General features: G+C 42.3%; 1 protein-coding gene across 1 annotated transcript in view; it reads right to left on the bottom strand.

Moving 5' to 3' along the window:
- Positions 1-8661: 8661 nt before the first annotated feature.
- The window catches only part of rtn4rl1b (reticulon 4 receptor-like 1b), a 189666-nt gene continuing 178167 nt past the window's right edge, over positions 8662-20160 (bottom strand). Inside the window, exons 2-3 of the mRNA XM_033631773.2 lie at positions 13267-13718; positions 8662-11476 (exon numbers count right to left, since the gene is read on the bottom strand). Of these exons, the coding sequence (XP_033487664.1) occupies positions 10583-11476; positions 13267-13718 (1346 nt within the window). The 3' untranslated portion in view covers positions 8662-10582. The remainder of the gene's footprint in view (positions 11477-13266; positions 13719-20160) is intronic.

Genomic DNA, 20160 nt, shown 5'->3' on the forward strand with positions numbered 1-20160 from the left:
TTTTCCTGACTAACTACCTTATTGTAAAGTGTTATTGCCACAAAGCACCCACATTGACTATGAATTTGCTACAAATGAGTATTCAATATACCTGTAAAACACAAAAATGTGTTAGGAAAACAACTATTCCTTATTTTATAGTGTGCAGATTCAAAGTTGAGCTTCAAAGCAAGTCCATCAAAATGAAAACACGTCACACAACTCTTGTCCAGTACATCATGCTATATTCACCAAATATTCTCGGATATCTTGGCTTTGTCGAGGTGGAAAAACAACTCCTAACATCTGATTTCTGACGAATAGACTTCTTAAAGATGCTTCTCCTCTGAAACACTTCCAGCAGACATCCAGGGCATCTTTCAGTTTTCCCTCCAAATAAACTATCTGGCTTAAAAGTCAAGTGAGTAGGATTTAGGGGCATCTATAGGTTGAAATGGTATATAATATTCATAACTATGTTTTTAATAGTTTATAATCACCTTAAAAAAAGGATTGTTGTGTTTTCATTACTGTAGAATGAGCTATTTATACCTACATGCGTAGTGGATCCTCTTCCACCTAGTCTACTGTATAACAACAGTGGACATCGCTACCGTGACGTTTCATGTTTTGAAGCCTTGAGTTCAGCATTTCAGCCGTCACTATTTTGTTTTTTTTGGAGCCAGAAGTGACCATATTTGGGCGAGAGGCAGATGCTGTAGAGGAGTGAGGGGTGCACTGACTGAGAAGCCAAGGACACCATCAGCAGACAGCCTGTCACTCAAAGCAGCCCTGCCCTTAATTATGCGGAACTTTAAACCTTAATAAAGGTAAACGGGTGAGTTAAATATAAATTAACCCCCCGTACAGTTGTCAATTAGCCATAGAGACCAAAAACAGTTTTTGTATCAGGCTGTAAACATGTTTATTTCTGCTGTAAATTTTGGCATTTGAACATGAGGGTCTGTGAGGATTGACTGGAGCCAGCCTTGAATGGCTGTTCAAAGAACACTGGCTTCATTCCCCAGAGGTTGTCGCTTGAGTCCACCATGTTGTTCTACAGTAGCCCAGAACGGACAAACCAAATTCTCTAAACATGGCAATTTGTGTTTTGACATTGTTGACCTTACACACAAGTTTCAATTCTGCAACCTCATCACTAGATGCCACCAAATCCTGCACACTGGACCTTTAACTGTTGGCTTGCTAACAACCTGCTTAATGGTCTGTTTTCTGCCCTGTGTGTCTTTATAGCTTTGTCCATGTGTTCCCAGATCATAACAGTTACTTTGGTGAGTACACTGTTATGTGATATTGTGATGAAGGCGGTTTCATTGAAAAAGAAATCTCTCTCCACAAGTCTCAGTTCCTGGCAAATCAGCTCAAGCCATGGGCACAACAGAGCACATCACAGTCAGCATTCTGCACTGTGGGAAATGTGATTCATGAAAAGTAACGCTGCGCTAACCAGCCCCTCCCTCCCTCCACCTACAAAAAAAATCATTTAACCTAGATCTATTGTTATAGAGAAACATGCCACGCTGACTTTCAGTAATTTTTCTGCATATTCCTTCTGACTTGAGGTCAAACACAAGAGGATTAGCGAGCCTCAAATCCATGCAGGTTGTGGTGTGGCCTTGGGCTGCTCAAGTCCTCTCAGTTTAGCATGCAGGCTGGCTGGTTTGGAGAATTGGAGCACACCACTGCTCAGGGGGGGATTTTAAGCTAAATAAATAGACAAAATAAAAGAGCTGGAATAAGAAAGGGTTTTATGGAGAAAGAGGTGATATTAGCTTTGTGATTGAGTGGGGAGAGTGGGACTCGGAGAAGGAGAGGGAATGGAAAGTCACACTAGGTGCAAGTGTTGAGGCATTTTGTGGTGTGCCTGCTCTTAATTATCATATCCCCCAGTGCGCCGTCTCCCTTCCCAGCTCACCCACTTTCTTCATCTCCTTTTCAATTTTCTAATTGCTTGGTTTTAATTAAAGCCACACAGAAGTGACAGTGAGTCAATTAAAAGCCAAGAAATGGGCACAGATAGTCAAAGGCTGCTTTTTTTTTTTGAGTGGTATTTCTGTCAGAGAGCATTGCTTCCAGAATACTGTCACGCCTTAGGATGAATCAACACGCTACCTCTCTCCTGCATGAATAAGTGAAATCACACATGCTGGTGCTATATTTGGAGGGCTGCAGTTGTGTTGTGGGGAGGTGTAATAGGGGCTTTGTGGTGCTTATGGTTGTACCTACATACATGGTATATTCAAACGAAGACTCCTGGAAGGTTTTGACATATCAAACATGTCTTTAATTTATATACTCACTGTTTCTGTGCTTTTTTCCGCTCAATTCTGTTCTTCTCTGTTCATTACTGTTATATCACATATCTGGATGTCTTCTCTTTGTGTGTCATTTCCTCCCCCATGAATCCCCGCCAATTCCCCTCCCTCTAACCGCTCAATTACTGATGTACCGTAGCCTCTCGCTCTCTCTCCCTCCGCTTCTCTTATTTTCTTAATTATACCACATTCCGCATTTTAAGACACATTTCTCCTCATCCCGTCTTTTAATTATGCAGCACCGTTTTGGCTCCGGCTTCTGACGATAGGAGTCGGTGTCCTACCTGTTTTTACACAGAGGATCTGCCAGCTGAACTGGGTCCTCACTGTATGTTGACTGCTCCTAGATTTCCCCTGCAATGAGACAATTACAATAACGTCCCTGCCTTTGATGTGCTTTCCAAATAACTGGGTCAAGTCAGATGAGAGTATCTGTGAGTCAGATACTAATTTACCTCATAGTTGGGGAAAATCAAACAATTCTGTGTAGAACTCCAAAACTGACAGATAAATCTAGCTGGAAATGATTGCAACAGTAGTGCCCAAGTTTTTAGTGCCATTTCTTTTCAGGGTTTCATCTACATTTGCTCCAGCTTCATTAGTCCAAAAATAAGTGTAATTAGCATGTTTAGAAAACTCAGGTGTTCTGTTATTTACTTTGAAAAGCTTGCAGAACTTGCCAGTGATTACAAAACTGAAGTAGACTATTGATATCCCAGTGATATATCCGATTGTCTGTTATTTTGCTAATTGTGCTCTTAAATTTGCAAAGTTCGATTTGATAAACAATGACTGCCCAAGGTCAAGTTCTGACTTTGATGTTTCATTAGTTTTCTAAATATAAACCCAATTTCAAAATATATTAGCATATGGAAATTTTGTTAAACAGATGAGTAACATGACTCAACTTAAGATCTACTTTCTCGATTTTTTTTGTGCTTCCCACCACATGTCATGGACTATGTTTACATGCACAAAATATTCCAGTTTGTGCCCTTATTCCAAAAAAGATAATGTTCCTACGCGGCTGTTAACATGGCTAATACAAATAAATATTCCACTAATATGATGATTTACATTCAGCCCTTCATACTTCAATTAACGTAACCTAACATGCCATTCATGATGTCCAAATATGGAAAAATTGAAGAGATGCTTGTGCCGTCTTGCTTCTCATTCATTTTCTGTAACCGCTTATCCTGTTAGGGGTCGCGTGGGTGCTGGAGCCTAGCCCAGCTGTCATTGGGCGAGAGGCAGGGTACACCCTGGACAGGTCACCAGACTATCACAGGGCTGACACATAGAGACAGACAACCATTCACACTCATGCCTACGGGCAATTTAGAGTCACCAATTAACCTAACTTACCTGTCTTTGGACTGTGAGAGGAAGCCAGAGTACCCGGAGAAAACTGACACAGGGAGAACATGCTGGTTCCATATGGAGAGGCTCCCCCAACCCTGGTGTTCGAGCCCCTGACCCTGGGCTCAGACCAGGAGCCCTCTCGCCATGAGGCAACAATGTAAACCACTGTTCCAGCGTGGCACCCCCATTTGTGCATAATCCAAAAACCTGTTACTGTTTGAATTGAATAATAAAAACTTGGTGTGTTTCTTCTTCTGACCAGCAATGTGGAGTTTTTTGTGCGGGAGCATACATTTCTTCCCCTGCCTTGCAAACTCTTGGCAAACAGGTTTGTTTACAATGTATCCATGACAACGCACAGAACTCACCATTAACAGTCAAGAGGCAAACTGCGGTTAAAAAAACCCCAGTTGAGATGTTTATTCTGAATGCACTGTATACATGCCCAAAGACTGCTCCTAATAGTAGCATATCCCACATGTCTGAATCAAGAAATGCTTTGTTTGGAATAAGGCCTAATTCAGGATATCCAAACAGAATATGCTGTTTACATGGTCTATATCAAATTCAGAATATTGTCATAGTTGGAATAATATGGAATATAAGTGTGCAGGTAAACAGTCATGGCCTTCCTAAGCAAATGGAATCGGCTCATTTGTTATCCCAAGACCTAAGCAGTGGAACGTCTGTCATGAGATAACAGGCTGTCATATAACCTCTGTCTCTGTTCAAGAGTGATCCCTGGCGTCAGATGTGAGTGGCCTATTTGATCGTTCTCCGGCTGTGTGCTGGCTCCTGGTCAAAACCGTTCACTTCTCCCTAGTTGATGCTGTGACTTGTTTTGGTTTGACAGACAGCTGATGCTTGGAACAGCTAGCAAGAGATCTCACATCACAAGGACTCAGCACAAATCTTTCAACACCTGAGAGGAATAGTTTAACATTTTGAAAAACATGATTATTCTCTTTCTTGCAGAGACTCAGATGAGTTTGATGCCACTCATACCTGTCAGTTACATGTAAGGCTATAGGAAGGAGAGGGTTAGCTTTGCAAGGCATTAAAACTGAAACAGCAACTAGAAAAAAAAATCTACCTCCTCTTTGACCAAAAAACCCCACATCAGATATAACATGTTATTTAGTTTTAGAGGTGGTAATAGGCAGATTTCATTAGCTTTGTACTAGGGGTGGTTCAAGGATAAGTGGAGGTCCTGGGTTTAGCCATGAAATCTTTCACTGAGTCTGGGGTCACACTTGCATCCATAAATATTGCAAAGTCAATTATAAATGTCATGATAAATGAATACTTGCCAATTTTCAACCAGGTGTGTGTCACTGCAGTGTGGGGAGTGTGTGCAGACAAACATCAAGGCCCCCCCCCTATGTTGGCAGCATCAACAACTCCCAATCTGTGCTGTGAGAAAAAAATCCACTGGATGACACGAAACATGTCATTGCATCATCCTTCACATTTCAGCTGGCAGACGGACAGAAAGCTCCGGGAGCTGGCGGCAAGGGGAGCGTCGTAACACTGTTCATCTGTACACAACCCCCACACCACAGTGACACAGCTGGGTTGGAAATTGGCAGAGTATCCCCTTTAACAGTCAAAAAACAGCTTTTGCCTCCTTTACTTGTACATTCAGATATGGTAAAGACTTTGCTGTAATTTAAACAATGAGTAATCCATCCTGACTGAATGTATATTTAATTCACTTCATTTATTTAAGTTAGCGTTCCTTATGGAACAATAAATTCAACAAGCAACATCATTATAATTTAAACAGCCACAAAGGTGCACATCAGAATGAGTAAAATTAGCACATTTAATTGCAAACATTAATAAATGCTCCATCCAGTTTTAAACAAATAAACAGCAGCTCTGTGTTTGAAACAAGAGCTAATTATGACTGGTTATTATCAGCTGCCACTGACTGAGTGAGCTGGGGACATTATGTATTAAAGCACACCTGTGGGGCTCTGTCATCTGGTGTTAGTTGTTGTTTGGGATCCAAAGGGGGTGAGTAAAGGCTATTCACATTACACGATTTTGCGTCACCAAGACTATTGTAATCTTTTGAGTGTTCATACCCGGCGACGTGTGTTTCTGTCATCAGGAGTCTCACCAACTGCGTTTCGACCTGTGTGTGCACACCACAAGATTTCTCAAACGAGCCCTCGCCGACAGAGCCCCAGATAACGAGGTGACGTCACCAAAATACGTTTTTTAACTTGACACATTGTAAAGGCATGGATATTCCTCCCAGTGTTGAATCAGATCTGCCTCCAGGGCCTGGGTGTTGGTGCTTGCCGGCCGGCTTGTCAGTGTTGCCAAATCTGGGGAGAGAAACAGGCAACCAGGGCTATGGAAACAAGCCCAAAAGAAGCAACGGATATATAGAGAGAAAGGCGACGTTTAGAGAGCAAGCCAAAATAAGCAACTCCACTTAAGAAAAAAAAAAGCCCAAAAAAACACTACCCGCGACTACCAATATTTGTAAGCGACTTTACAAAAAAACATGCCCAAAGTCGCGGCTAATAAGCGGACCTGGCAACCCCGCAGCTTGTCCTCCTGTGTGCTGACGTTGGACGTATCCCGCCTCTCATTGGCTGATGCTCTTTGGCAGTCGTGTCACACTTCTCCAGTTTTCTAGCATGCCAGGTATCCAGTCCCAGTCTCAGACGAGGGGGCGACTTGCTCATAGGCTTGTTTACACATGAGGACTTGTCGTGGCAGACTATCTGCCAACTCACCTCCGACCCAAGATCCTTTGCGACGTCAAAATTGCAGTGAAAAGGCGGTCTGCAGGTTAGACTCAGAACAGGCAGGAGACTGTGGCAGGTGGAAACTTCAATACTTTAGTGTCATTATTACATCAATATCAGGGATCAGGTTAAGTTTTAACATCCATGACTTACTTTCTAAGGCTACACAGGGGAGACTGAAGTTCTTATTTCTGTTCCATCAGCGCTTCACTCCGACCTTTTCATTTAAAACTCATTGGATTTCATACAAAAAATGCCACACGTGATGAAAAGTAAAAGCTTTTGGTCTTTCCGGAAACATTTGGGGCTTTACTCACGTAGGACTGCCTTTGGAGCCGCCTATGCTTTATACAGCGCCAGGCCAGCTGTTTTCCCCCTGTTTCCAGTCTTTATCCAAAGCTAATATAACCATCTGCTTGCTGTAGTTTCATAACAGACATACACAATGGTGGTGTCAATGTTCTCTTTAACTCCCTGGAAGAAAGCAAATAAGTGTATTTCCCAAAATGTTGAACTACTCCCTCAAGAGCACCCTCACCAAGAGGAAAACTGCCGTGGTTTATGACATCCCGTGTAGCTGTAGAGAACATGACAAAGATGCTGGACATGAGTGATTGAATGCTGAGGGATGAGCGCTTTCAACCAAAGGTCATGGTCATCATCAGTTAATAGAGCTGGTTTAGTTGTCATGTGTCCTAGAATGAGAACTCAGAGAAAGCCTGTCAATTGACCATGAGTTGAGACTATATTTTAATACAGAGGAAAAGAATTTATTCTGATGTGCAAATTGAGTGCTTAAAGTACCAGCTTAGTATGCAGTTAAATTTACAGTAAAATGAGTCTGTACATAATTTATTTAAATGAATCTCTTGAAAAAAAAAAGATAATTTACAGCATCCATATGAAACTAAAACTTAGTCTCGCCTCTAATTTGACTGCCAGTCGGTGTAAATAAAACATTTATGTAAAAATGTAAAACGTTCCATTTATCACAGTAAATAAGTATGTTTATTATCAGCTTTATGAAGTTCCGTGCACTTCACTTTATCGAGTGCATGTCCCGTCCCCATCCCCCACCCCCCCCACCCCCCACCCCTTAAATTACAGTGATGGATGTTTGTGTGCATGTGAACAAGCTTATTAGAGAATCCACACCCCATCAGCTCCTGCAAATAGTTACAAATGGATGCAGGGATGCCTCATTTTTTTTTCCTGTTTATCATCTAACGTCTCATTCAGCTCACTCAAACATGAACGTGGAAAAAAGAAAATCACCCTTTACTGACTTTGGAAATCTTCATATACACTATGTATTTGGAGACATCTGGTGCCATTAAAATAGACCCCCCCCCCCCCCCCCCCCCCCCTTGGGCTGTTCCTGGAATAAAATGTTTAATCTCGCTACCGAAAAAGAATTATTTTACTGAAAGAAAACCAGAATCATTGGGAGATGCAGAGTAAGAGTAGTTATGAGGTAGGTGTTTGCATGAGCTGGAAGGCGAGCGAAGGCTGGTGAGTAGATGAGCATCAAACACCAGATGCCAGACCTGCTATCAGTTTGAATATAATTACAGCACACTCTCATCCATGCATATAACAAGTCCTTCTGTGCTCATTTATCATTTAACAGAATTTGAAAAAGAAAAAAAAAAGTAAAATGGAACGCTTACTTGCGGATCGATTTCTATCACGGTGAGGGGAATTTAAAGAAGAGGAAATAGAATTTATGTTCTAAAGGTCCATTAATAATAATAATAATAATAATAACCTGGGATATCTACAGATTCCATGTGACACTTTCATTAATATCCTCAGTGCTTTTTAAATGATTTATTGAACTCAATATACGTTTTTCCCCTGTTGGCTGGGAAGCTCTGTATGTTGTTAATAAAATATGCTGGTTTTTGTTCCATTTATACCAAGCATTCACTAATATTTACATTGTATACTGTACATAAATGCGAGATGTGTACTCAAGAGTGGATCTCTTTGTAGGAGGCAGCCTCAGTGTAGCCAGCAGGTTTGATATGGAGAGACAAATTGCAAACTGGAGCAAAGATAGAGGGGGAAAAAAACACATTCAGTGACAGAATCAATTTCTGGTTTAAATGAATTAAAAGGAAAGAAAGGCAAGGCAAAGGCATTGAGCATGCCTTTTACTTTCCCCCAAACAATCCTCTAAATGCAGCAATAAACAGACTCAGACTGCAACGGTAGACATAAGAAGATATAGATTTTAATATCTTTATAAACATTTTTGTACTGTTGTTTTTCTGATGATAACTTACTGAACAATTGAATTATGGCAAAGAAAGAAGATGAGTAGGCATACAGTAGAACGAGAAATTGGGAGGTGAGGAAGTGTGCATTAACAAATAAAAGGTTCTAAAAATATAACATGAAAAATACGTAAATAAACGAATCACCAGAAAATCAAAAAATTGAAAGACTCTTCCTGACAGGAGGAGCAGAAAACCCTGTTATCATCATCGATGTCACTGATATTGTTTTTCTCATAGTAATACAGTAAATGATTAATATCAGCACTGCAGGAAGTCCTCTCCATTATTACTGGTATGGTTCACATCATTGATACAAACACCATCTTATCAGAAGATTTAAGGGAGGCACAAAAACTCCAGAAGTACAGCAAGATGTCCCGTAACTGTCCATCTGTCGATCTGCATCCCCTGATCACTTCAGAAGCAATTGTCTTGGCCTTGGATCCCCACATCCATGGACAATCACATCAGTTAAGAGGCAAAATTCTCTCTGCATGATCCCTGTTTTGCCATGCTCCATTCAAAATGTTTTTTTTTTTTTTTATCTTTTATTGATCACATGAGTCATTGAAGGTACACACACATTTTTTCCTCCAGTCTTGTTCTTGTATTCCTTTTGAAGTTAAGTCATTAAGAGAAAAAATGTGTTCCTCACATTCTCAGTGAGGGAGGTACTCCCTCACTGAGGAGGGATCAGTTCAGCGCAACCTCACTGGGAAACTGAGAAAGCCCCGTTTGACCCTCGACCTCTAAGGCTCCTGTTGGCCCCGCAGCAGGGATCCATCTCTAGGTCCATTTTGTGTCTTAGAAAAATCAAATGAACAACATCTGACACAAGATATAGACAGACTTCTTCAATATTCACAGCTTGATCTCCCAGAGACACACATTGTTTTCCAAGCAAATGAAAATAGCGCATGGCAGTCCTCGCCATCTTGAAACAATTAGCAGCTTAATATTCAGTTGCACAGAAGGAGAAAAGTGGTGAAAATGAAGATGGAAGTGGAGTTTTGTTACCGGTAATACTAATGAGGAATACTGTTAAATAGGCAGAAAGGTTGGTACCTGAAAAGAGTCAGCATTATGTAGAGAGCGGTTGTCACAATTTGTTACGGCGTCATACGGTGTATGAGCTAATGGTTGCTCTATTTATAGCCTTGAAACATCTGAGGCTATAGATTTCCACTTTGTCGTGATAATGGCACATTCCTATGTCTGATACTGCCATGCTTACACTTTGCCTCTTTGTTTATGAGGAAACACTTACACCCAATTGTTCGGACAAAATACATTTGGCAGAAAGGATGAGAGCAAGATGAAACTGATGCTAGAGGCTTTACAGGCTCATCGACCTACCATTTGTACCTTCTTGATAACAATTTACAGACTGTGAACTGAAAATTAAAGCTGGATGGAGCACCAGGCTTATCTGTCTCACAGCTAACTGGCTAATAAGTCATCTCTTCCTCTGTTGCTCTATGTTCACCAAATTTTGGTTATCTGAGTTCCAGTTGAGTGAAAAACACAAGTTAAAAAATACATAAGGTACCGAGACATATGAAGATGAAATCATACTGGCATAAGTGGCAGTGCAAGCTTGGTCTGCATTAACCTTTTATCATTCTCTGTCTCTCAGTCCCTTCGATTTTAGAGCTGTGAGTCTTTCTGTCGTAGATGTTTGATGCTTTGATGCCTGTTTCGGTCTGAACAGTAAAGCTCCCTACACAACATTTACACATATAATCACACTCACACACACATACATAAAAGACACACAGGCCTTGTAGTGCAGGAGCAAGAGAGGGTCTGAGGGCTGTGTTTTTTTGTGATTAGCATTTGCCAAACCCTCTGAAGGTCAACGGAGAATGAAGTCAATATTTGTCGTTATCAAGGCCACGAAGAGGGCACAGACATGTAGTAATGACTGGGATAAGGTTGCCCTATTGTTGGCTTGCTGAACCCCACTAGGGGGGCGAACAGTGGTCCGGGGAGTGCACTTGTGCTTCCTCCGTGTGACGGTGCCGTCTGGGGACGTGTGGTCATGTTTGCCACCATCTGTGAAATCTGGGGAGGAATCCTCCTTGTCTGCCATGACCTCCTTTGAGTGGTGAACCTCATTGTCACCCTTCCCCTTGCTCACCCTGTTACGAGGCTTTGTGCAGTTTCGAGAGCGGCCAGGCCTCGAGGGGTGCACTACGTGGGTCTGCCCTCCAGAGCCGACCACTACACCACGATTCATAGACGGATTGACCGTGCCAGATAAATTGTTAGTCTGGGCTCTGGACTCGGAATTAGGTACAGTTGGTGAACAGTTGGGGAAGTCCTCCTTGCGAAGCTCCTTGAGGTCTTTCCCAACCATATCAGCCGGCGACTGGCAACCCACTGAGGATGTTGAACCTCTGAAACGCTTCAACCATTCCCATAGCGACAGGGCCTTGCAGTCACAAGACCAAGGGTTGTCGTTGAGGCGCAGGTATTCCAGTGCGGGCAGCGTGTCCAGGCACTGTCCGGACAGCTCTATCAGGGTGTTGTTGAACAGGTAGAGAGTGGTGAGACGTTTAAGGTCATGGAAGGCCAGGCGGTCAACCCACTCGATCTGGTTTTGGTGCAGAAGCAGTCGGTCCAAGGCTCGAAGGCCTCTGAAGGTATTCTGGTTGAGGCTCCACAGACGGTTTCCATGCAGGAACAGGTGGCTCAGGTTGTGGAGGTCCATAAATGTGTCATCCTGCAGGAACTTCAGATGATTATCCTGGGGAGATACAGAGAGCACAGAATCACAAGATTACTTAGTATGCAATGTTTTCATTCCAATATTATTGTACTGAGGTAATGTAACCTTACTTGTGTCTATATGCCATAAAAACATTTTATGAACGCATATGCTATTTGCACCTGAGGTGTAAATAGCCAATGTGACTATTTACACCAGAGTGTATATTCACGGGTGTCCTAGCAACATCATAATATGACATTAACACGAATGGGTCTATTCAGCTATTCTGTGAAAGTTTATATACAGGAGCTCTTTTAACACAGAGATCTCATCATTGGGTTGCTACAAAGTCTCCTCTTTATGCTGCCTTTGTATTTTTACACAGAACCAAACAACAGTGGCATCATGTTGGTGTAGTGTGTGTGTTAGATAGAATGCCGGCATCCTGGAAGCAACAGAGGCATAACATTTAACACAACAGCATCAGTGATGAAAAACATACTTGTTGGCAGTGCTTTCTAAACAATAACGATGGCCTAACATGGCACTAACAGATATTTTACCAATCCTGTTATATGGTAGTTTACCTTGTCCTCTGCTGAGAGGGTAAGGAGATCCTAATCTCATTGTCGCCGCAATATGTGGACATTTTACACTGCTGTTCTTCTTTGAGTTAGCTGCTAACTGCTTCTAGCTGCCTTTTAAATCTCCCGACAGTGGGCCACACACAACACGTTGTCTTAACGTCACGTTAACGTGCTGTCCGTGGTCCCGTCCTGCTGGCTTCCCTGTTTATACAGACGCTGCTTTGGGGCTGTTTCTACTTCTGCTGCCTGCTTAAAGGCCAGACAGCTCCGTACCACCGTCTGCTACGAGGTTGCATAATGGCGTGATATTCCTGCCTTGAACAGGCTGTGTAAAAGGTGCTACAGTGTGCATTCAGTAGTTTTATACATCCTGTCAACTGTCTTAAAATGATATGCCAGCATTTACTCACACTCAGTCTCCTGTGTGGAAGTCCTGTACTAAACCCATTCACCCATCATGTCTTACTAATTGACTGTGTTGCTCTTTATACAGTGTCACCTGACTCTCTGGCGTTAAATATGTGATTGTTTTCCAGTAGATTTACCACTTTAACATCAGAGAATATCTGCGATTGGCTGGTACTGGCCCTAATCATGACCTCTTTGCCCTAAATCTAGTCAATTCTGACCTCGATACACCAAGGTGACAAGTACTAGCCAATCACAGCACCCAGTTGGATCCATAATAAAGTGTTGTAAGGATAGGTATAAATAGCCGAATAGCTGCAGTCAGCATACTATGCACACGGTACCAATCTGTGATCATCTGTTCAAATTCAGGATTCTCAGTGAATAAGCGCTACAGGCTGCTCCATGGGGAGCCTCCATCTGACCTCTTGCGTGTCTTTTGTAAACTAGACTACTGTTGTTATTTTCACAAAATAGAGAAAACTAACAAGCAGTGCTGAATGGATAATCATGACACCAGATCATCTGAGAAGTAATGTGTTGAAGAGTTTTGGATTTGACACCACAGATGGAAAAATTGTGGATAAAGTTAAGGCTGCTTGCTGATGTTGTAAAATGCAACTGCCAGCTTGTCACTCAAGTGAGGCAGCGGAGGCACTATGAATAAACAACACATTAATATTACAACATAGTTTAGGATTGGACTACGTGGGTTGTGTTGGAATTATTTCGCATAGAATATGTGTTAGTTCACATTTCTTCTTGTGGAAAAGTGACAGCCCTAATAGAGTCTTAGTGATAAAACAGAACTAAAGAACAACATACACATACCTGCAAGTAGAGATACTGCAGGTTTCTGAGGCCTTGGAAGATGTTATTAGGAAGTGAACTGAGCCCACAACGGTACAGATGAAGTGCATTGAGCCGACTCAGCCCGTGAAAGGTGTCTTCAGCCAAGGAGCGCAGGTGGCGGTTGTCTCCCAGATCCAACTCCTCCAGCAGTGTGAAGCCGTGGAAGGTGGAGGGTTCAATGTATGTGATGTTATTGGAGTAGATCCAGAGAGTGACTGTGTTGGAGCTGAAGTGGCCCCGCAGTAAGCGATGGATCTTATTGTTCTGTAAGAAGATGCGCTCACTGTCAGGGGGAATGCCTTCGGGGACCGACAGGAAGTTATGGGCTTGGCAGGAGACGGTGCTGGGTGAAGTGTAGCAGATACAGTGACGGGGGCAGGACCAGGAAAACTCGAGGCCACAGAGAACCAGCAGGAACTCCAGCCCACAGCCTGCAGTGAGCACACACACAAAACGCACACATCCACAGATTGAGAGGGAGAAAGAGGAAGGTTGAGAAAGAGAGGAGATTACAGACATAAATCACAAACACACACAAAGACAGACAGGAAAGAAAAAAAGGAAATAGATTAAGCACAGAGTTCATTTTAACTTGAAATCTAGAGTTAGTGCCTTTTTGTCTTGTCCAAAACGTGTAAAGGAGAAATATATATGAATAACACTGTGAGTCGGCAGCCTCGATAGCAGCTCTGTGAGGCTTTTCTCAGCCTTAAAGCTAACATCAGAATGCTCGCAGTGGCAATGCTAACATGCTGATGCTTAGCAGAAATAATTTTTACCATGTTCACCATCCCACTTTAGCCTGTCAGCATGCTAACATTTACCTAGTAGCATTAAACACAAAGTACAGCTAAGGTTTATGAGAATGCCATTAGGTTTGCAGGTGTTTAAAAAAATGTAAAATGTGCTGGCAGCACTAAAGAAAAAGTCAGGGGATTGCCAAAGAATGTATCCTTTATCCAAGGGCATAGGCTTCGTTTCAACATTAGGGGAGGAGGACACATATGAACTAGGTGGTTTGAGGGTGCTTCACCTAATTTCCTGCGTTGTGATGAAATTTTCTGCGCTGATTTGTGCCTTTGGTGCATCAATTTATCATGTAATTGTCATACATTTTGTCAAAATAAAAGTCCTCTGGTGGAGGGGTGGATGTGGGGGCAGCCCTGTATAGAAGAGTCATGATTAGCCTGCCTGTTTACCTGTTCCTGATCAGAATAGACTGGTTAATCAAACGCAACCAGATCTTTCCCCCAATCTTTTACTCATAAATTGTTTTATTCACAACCTTTTAGATTCTGAAAAGTATGATAAATATTGCTATCAGCAGCTCTCTCCGTGACTTAAGTGTCAACAGGATGATCTCCAATACCTGTAGAACCCCCATCTCGTCAAGCCATGGCTTGTTTCAGTCCATAGCAAAAGCGAGAGTGTTTTGCTCGTTCAAAGTATTGTTGTCAGATGGAAAATTTCATTTGAAGCCTCGTTCAGAGTGACGCATTGTCCCCCAGCAATCATTCCAGTCTCTCCACTTCTCTTATGGTTGAGCTCTTATACTTGTTTATCCATGCCTACATGGGCATCCTTCTTCAAGCGAGAGCCTAACATTATGCCACAAAATTTCACTATGAACCACAAATTCCAACCTGATGACCAGGTAGTATTTTTGAAATTTCAGTCAGAACCAAAATGGTGACCGACAGACTGAAATTGCCATCCTATCCTGCTTGCATGAATAAAAATGGATGTGCTAGTAATAGTAGTATATTGAAATCACACAACACAGGCTTGATTTTTTTTTTTTTTTTTTTTTTTTTTTTTTATTGGTTCGACTTGTGCCATAGCACGTGCTGCACATATGGACTCTCTCTGTAACAGTTTACTATCTGAATCCACTGAGAGTGTTTAGGCCCACAATGAAGAGTCTGTTGAAGAAAGCAAACAATAACACCTGCTCCAGTGAGTCACAAGACGTCTCAGTGAAGCTGACTGGATCCTCAGTGTGACGCTCTTGTCTGATTCAACAACCAATGCTGTTATTTCAGAAATTACCCTTTCCAATATTCTGCCACCTTAGGGAGATGTGCTATTTAGAGTCCATTCCCATCCCTAAGTCCATTGGCACTACTTTACAGCGAGCGGAGGCTGTGATCAGTCTTTTTGTGTTGTTAAATGGGGCGTAGAATGCTTATTTAAACTTGTCGTAAGCTGCTCTAAGGCACTTTCTGATCAGTGACATGATTCCCCAGATCCTTAAGACAGGAGATGTGACTTATCCACAGTCTCATCTGAAATGAGCGCAACTCACAGCCCATCACGAAACTTCCATCTGGCAACCCCTGGCTGTCTCCTACTCAATTTATTATTCACAGCATAGCAGAGGCCTGAGTCACTGCCTCTAATCGATATGCCTCTGTTGCCTTTTAACTCACCCTGTAATCCTGGGTCTTTTATGCTGGAAATTCAGGAGCTGCAGAATTACTCTCCACCAAGAGACAGGCGTATTTATCTAATGTATTTTCTCGCCAAACTGTGGCTAAGCTGTGACATTCAGCGTCTGACTCCACTGACCTTTAACAGTAATTCTCTGTGTCTAGTTGCAGAGCTGGAGCATGGAGCTACGTGTCACCTGAACAGGAGTGCACTCTCTCGGGCACGGATCTAATCCTATTTGTTAAGCCTTGCCACTGGGCAACAATGGAAATGCATGCATCCTCCTAAACCAGAAATGTGCCCACAAAATGAGGTGATTCTTCATGGTTGAACACTGTCAAAAGGTTGAATCTGAGTGTGTGTTCATGTGTGCTAGTATGTATGTGTATGGTATTTTGTGTCACGACATGCCGTGGCAGCTACAATAGGCTTTATTCAGACTTTAAATGTTAATGTCATGACCTGCATCATGACATGGATTCTTATTGGCTTTACCCAGATTTGTCACACTGCTGTTACACTCTGTTGTCACTCCATAGCTGCCTTCTTTTTTTTTTTTTAACTCAATCTGTCTCTCTACTTGCCATTTCCATGAAGATGTATCAAGCATGGCACCTGCTGACTGAGTAAATAGGTGAAAATGTTTTGCAATACGCTTGGGAAATAAAGGTTTGCTTTATTTATCTGGCAAATAAGCAAGACAAGACATAGTAGATTTTCCAGCTGATGTTCGAGGAACATTTGCATTAAGCTGCACTCACCAGGTACTTGAGATGCAGGTATTTGCTATTTCACATTTTATTAGAATACTGACCCTCACAGAAGAAGCATTCCCATAAATAGCACACAAACTGCAACAAATTTAATCTTTTGCTTTTGCTTTTACATTTGCTCTTAGATGAAATGATACTTGTTTCAATCACCTGCAGGAATTCATCCAAGAGATTCCATTATTCATTAAACTGATCCTCTCACTCCAGTAATGATATTTTTGAGGCCTTGAACTATTTCCATTAACACTTTACTTCATGCATGTCAATAGAATTAGGTAGCAGATATCTAACAAGAGAATGATCACAGCAGCCAAGAGACAGACAGTGATAAGTCTAATACACAGGGAATGAGAGTGTAGATGCTGCCCAGATAGTGAGACAATTTGAATCAGTGATCTGCTAATCACGTTGGACACATGGATGCGCCTTCTCTCCTCTCACTCTCCTCAGCTTGTCAGGATAAAGTAATAGATTCTTTACTGTGCTTAATCTGTTCCTCTAAAATGGCTGTTTTTACTGCTGTACCAAATACCTCCATTTGCAGAGAGAAATATAAAAAAAACATGGTAGATAAGGAGTGTAATATCTTCCTCTATTGCTTCCCTATGAGCAAAATCTTTTAACTTCATCCCCGATGAGGCATTAGGAAATGTGAATTTATGATATGGATGCTTCTCAGATGCTGAAAGTATCCAATTCACTCTCCTCTGCGTGCAGATTGAGTGACGAGGGAGCAATATACACCCTTTTTCTTGTTTTCAGCCACACTGAGGACACGTGTGCTCTCTTTTGAAGCTGGCATAACATTCACTTCCACTGGAGACTTTAACACCTGCCAGCTCACTGATCTCAGCGCCGCATGCATTTACACCTCCAAACACAACTTTATAAACAGGTGTAAATGCTAATTCATGCATGCATTCACACACATACCGATCAACCACAACATTAAAACCAATGACGGGTGAAGTGAATAACATTGATCATCTTGTCACAAATGCTCTGCTGGAAAATTTTTGGTCTTGGTATATATGTGAATGCCACATGACCCACACCACCCACTCAATCACTGTTGCAGATCAAGTACACCCCCTCATGGCAACGGCACTCCCTGAGGACAGCAGTCCCTCCAGCAGGACAACACACTATGCCACACTGCAAAAACTAGCCTGAGGAACATCACAAAGAGTTCAGGGAGACAACCTGTTCTCCAAATTTGCAAGATCCTAATCCAAGCAAGCTTCCGTTGGATGCGCTGGTACCCCAAAGGTCTCGTGTCCATGCCTCTAGGACCTTATAAGACCTTTGGGGTGTCATGTGGTGTCTGGCACCAAGGGGTTCGTGGCAGATCCTTTGAGTGCTGTCGGTTGCATGTTGGGATACCGGCACGTCACATGGATGCTTGATCATATCGGGATTGGGGGAATTTGGAGGCCAGGTTGACGCCTTGAGCTCTTTCACACATTGCCCCAGCCTTTCCTGAGCAATTTTTGTGGTGTGGCACGGCGCATTGTCCTGCTGCTGCCGCCGCTTCCATTGGGGAGTGTTGTTTTCATGAGGGGGTGTACTTGGTGTGCAACGGGTGTTTGGGTGGGTCACGCATGTCAAGTGGCATCCACATGAATGTCAGGACCCAAGTTTTCCCAGCAAAATATCACATAATGAGATAATCAGTCTTATTTACTTCACCTGTCAGTGGTTTTAACATTGTGGCTGATCGATGTATATACACATTTAAATCCCTGTATGTCTGTGGATATACTAAGACATATATTCTCTAGCATAAACACATGCATCAGGTTTGGGATTGAGTAAGATCATGTCAGTGTGACAAGCATAAAAGGCTAAATGACGCTTGTTTACAGGGCTTTGAATAAGGAGACTGGTTTTCAGCACACATGAAAAATAAGTATTGTGTGGGAATGCTGTCCTTAAATGAAAATGTAAGAAGTTAATGTGTGTCATAACTTCATTGTGCGCTCACACAATGAGCCATTCAGAAGAGATTGTATTATATAAATAGCTCTGGACACAACGGAGCATATATATGCCAATAGTGCCTATTGGAATTTGGCAGAATAAAGGGGAGGCTCTGAAAGAGAGATAATGTGTTTTTGGAAAGGACAAGGCGCAGCTATCTCGGTTGGAGTCTGGGCTGTGTATTAACACTCTTGTCACAAGTCTTTCACCTCCGAGTGCAGCTTGCCAGCACCCCCCCTTTTCCTCCTCACTGGTTATTGATGACAGATGCTATTGATAGCTCTTCACAAGCACGTTCGACCCCGTGACCCCTTCATCACCGAGTTCCCTTTTTTCTTTGGGGGTGCGGAAACGGAAATAGATAAATAAATGAATAAAACAAAGGCTCGGGTCCCCTGACAGACTGGGAAGTGACTGTGTAGAATATCAGTGAAGCATAGTTCACACTGGATTTGCCCTCATGAATAACACATCTCTGCTAATGGGAGGGAAATGGTACGTCTGTAGAGGTGCGTGACTCTGCCCATAATTAGACTGGACAAACTCAATTTCCTGTGTCTTTCCAAAGACCCCGATAAGCACCCCGATGTTTTCGCTCCTGCTATTGGCTGGTTCTAAATAACGTCTCGACTCACTCCACACTCAAAAGGTGTTTACAGTCATGTTCATGCACACTGTGGTTATTAATGGTGAAGAAATACATTCATTGAATGGGCTCATTCTTCTGAGGAGCACGGCTTAAAACCCGGCTGATGAAATGTGTGCAACGTTGCTATCACCCTGTGGAGCTTATGTGGTGTCACTGTATGTAATATGGCAAATACACAATGCTATCTGTATCTCTTTATGTCATAAAATGTCCTAATAAATCTAAACTGAGTCCAAGATGTGTGACTGTCAATGGTTTGGGTGGAAACAGAACAAAAGTTTGACCTTCCTTAAGAAACTGGATGTTGTGCACTGGCATATATTTCTGCAGGGATGCACACGTAGGGCTGCACGATTATGACCCAAATAATAATCATTATTATGATCAATACTGACATCTGTTATTTATCAGGATTATTTACTGTTTTTAGTGACAAAATATTTTTATTGCACTTTTAGTTTTAATCAGGAGGGCGCTGCTTTTGCTTCCATGTTGTGCTACATTCCTGCTTATTACCAAATCTTTGCATCAAAGTTCTTAACCTGAATCCAGTGCATCTCCTACAGATACGTATCCGCTGCTGTATTTGTTTATTTTTTCACCGCAGTACGGTGGTATGTTCTCTCTTAGAGCCGAAATACTTCCAAACAAGGATGACAGTTGATGGCAGATGGTTTCCGTTGTGCCTGTCTGTGCTCACAATTATTAGGGAAAGTTTTTTGCCGGCTGTTGCAGCAGGGTGCATGTGATAGCTCCTCAAAAGTGGAGGCTGGCTGTTTGTTTTGGAAGCGCTCAATTAATATGCCGCGGCATATTCTCTGGGAAGAGCACACATTTTACACGTCATATTGCAGTTGATCAAGTTAATTTAATTGTGGTAAGCCAAACTCATGATTGTGATTAATATTCGATTAATTGAGCTACCCAAGGGACATGTCCCCCTCTTTCATTGGAGCATGTGCAATAGCTCCCCCACTAAGACTTCTTAATTTTCTGGCGGAGGACACCCAAACCCCCTGTTACAAATGTGTAAACCCAATT

Source organism: Epinephelus lanceolatus, chromosome 4, assembly GCF_041903045.1.
Source record: "Epinephelus lanceolatus isolate andai-2023 chromosome 4, ASM4190304v1, whole genome shotgun sequence".
NCBI lineage: Eukaryota > Metazoa > Chordata > Actinopteri > Perciformes > Serranidae > Epinephelus > Epinephelus lanceolatus.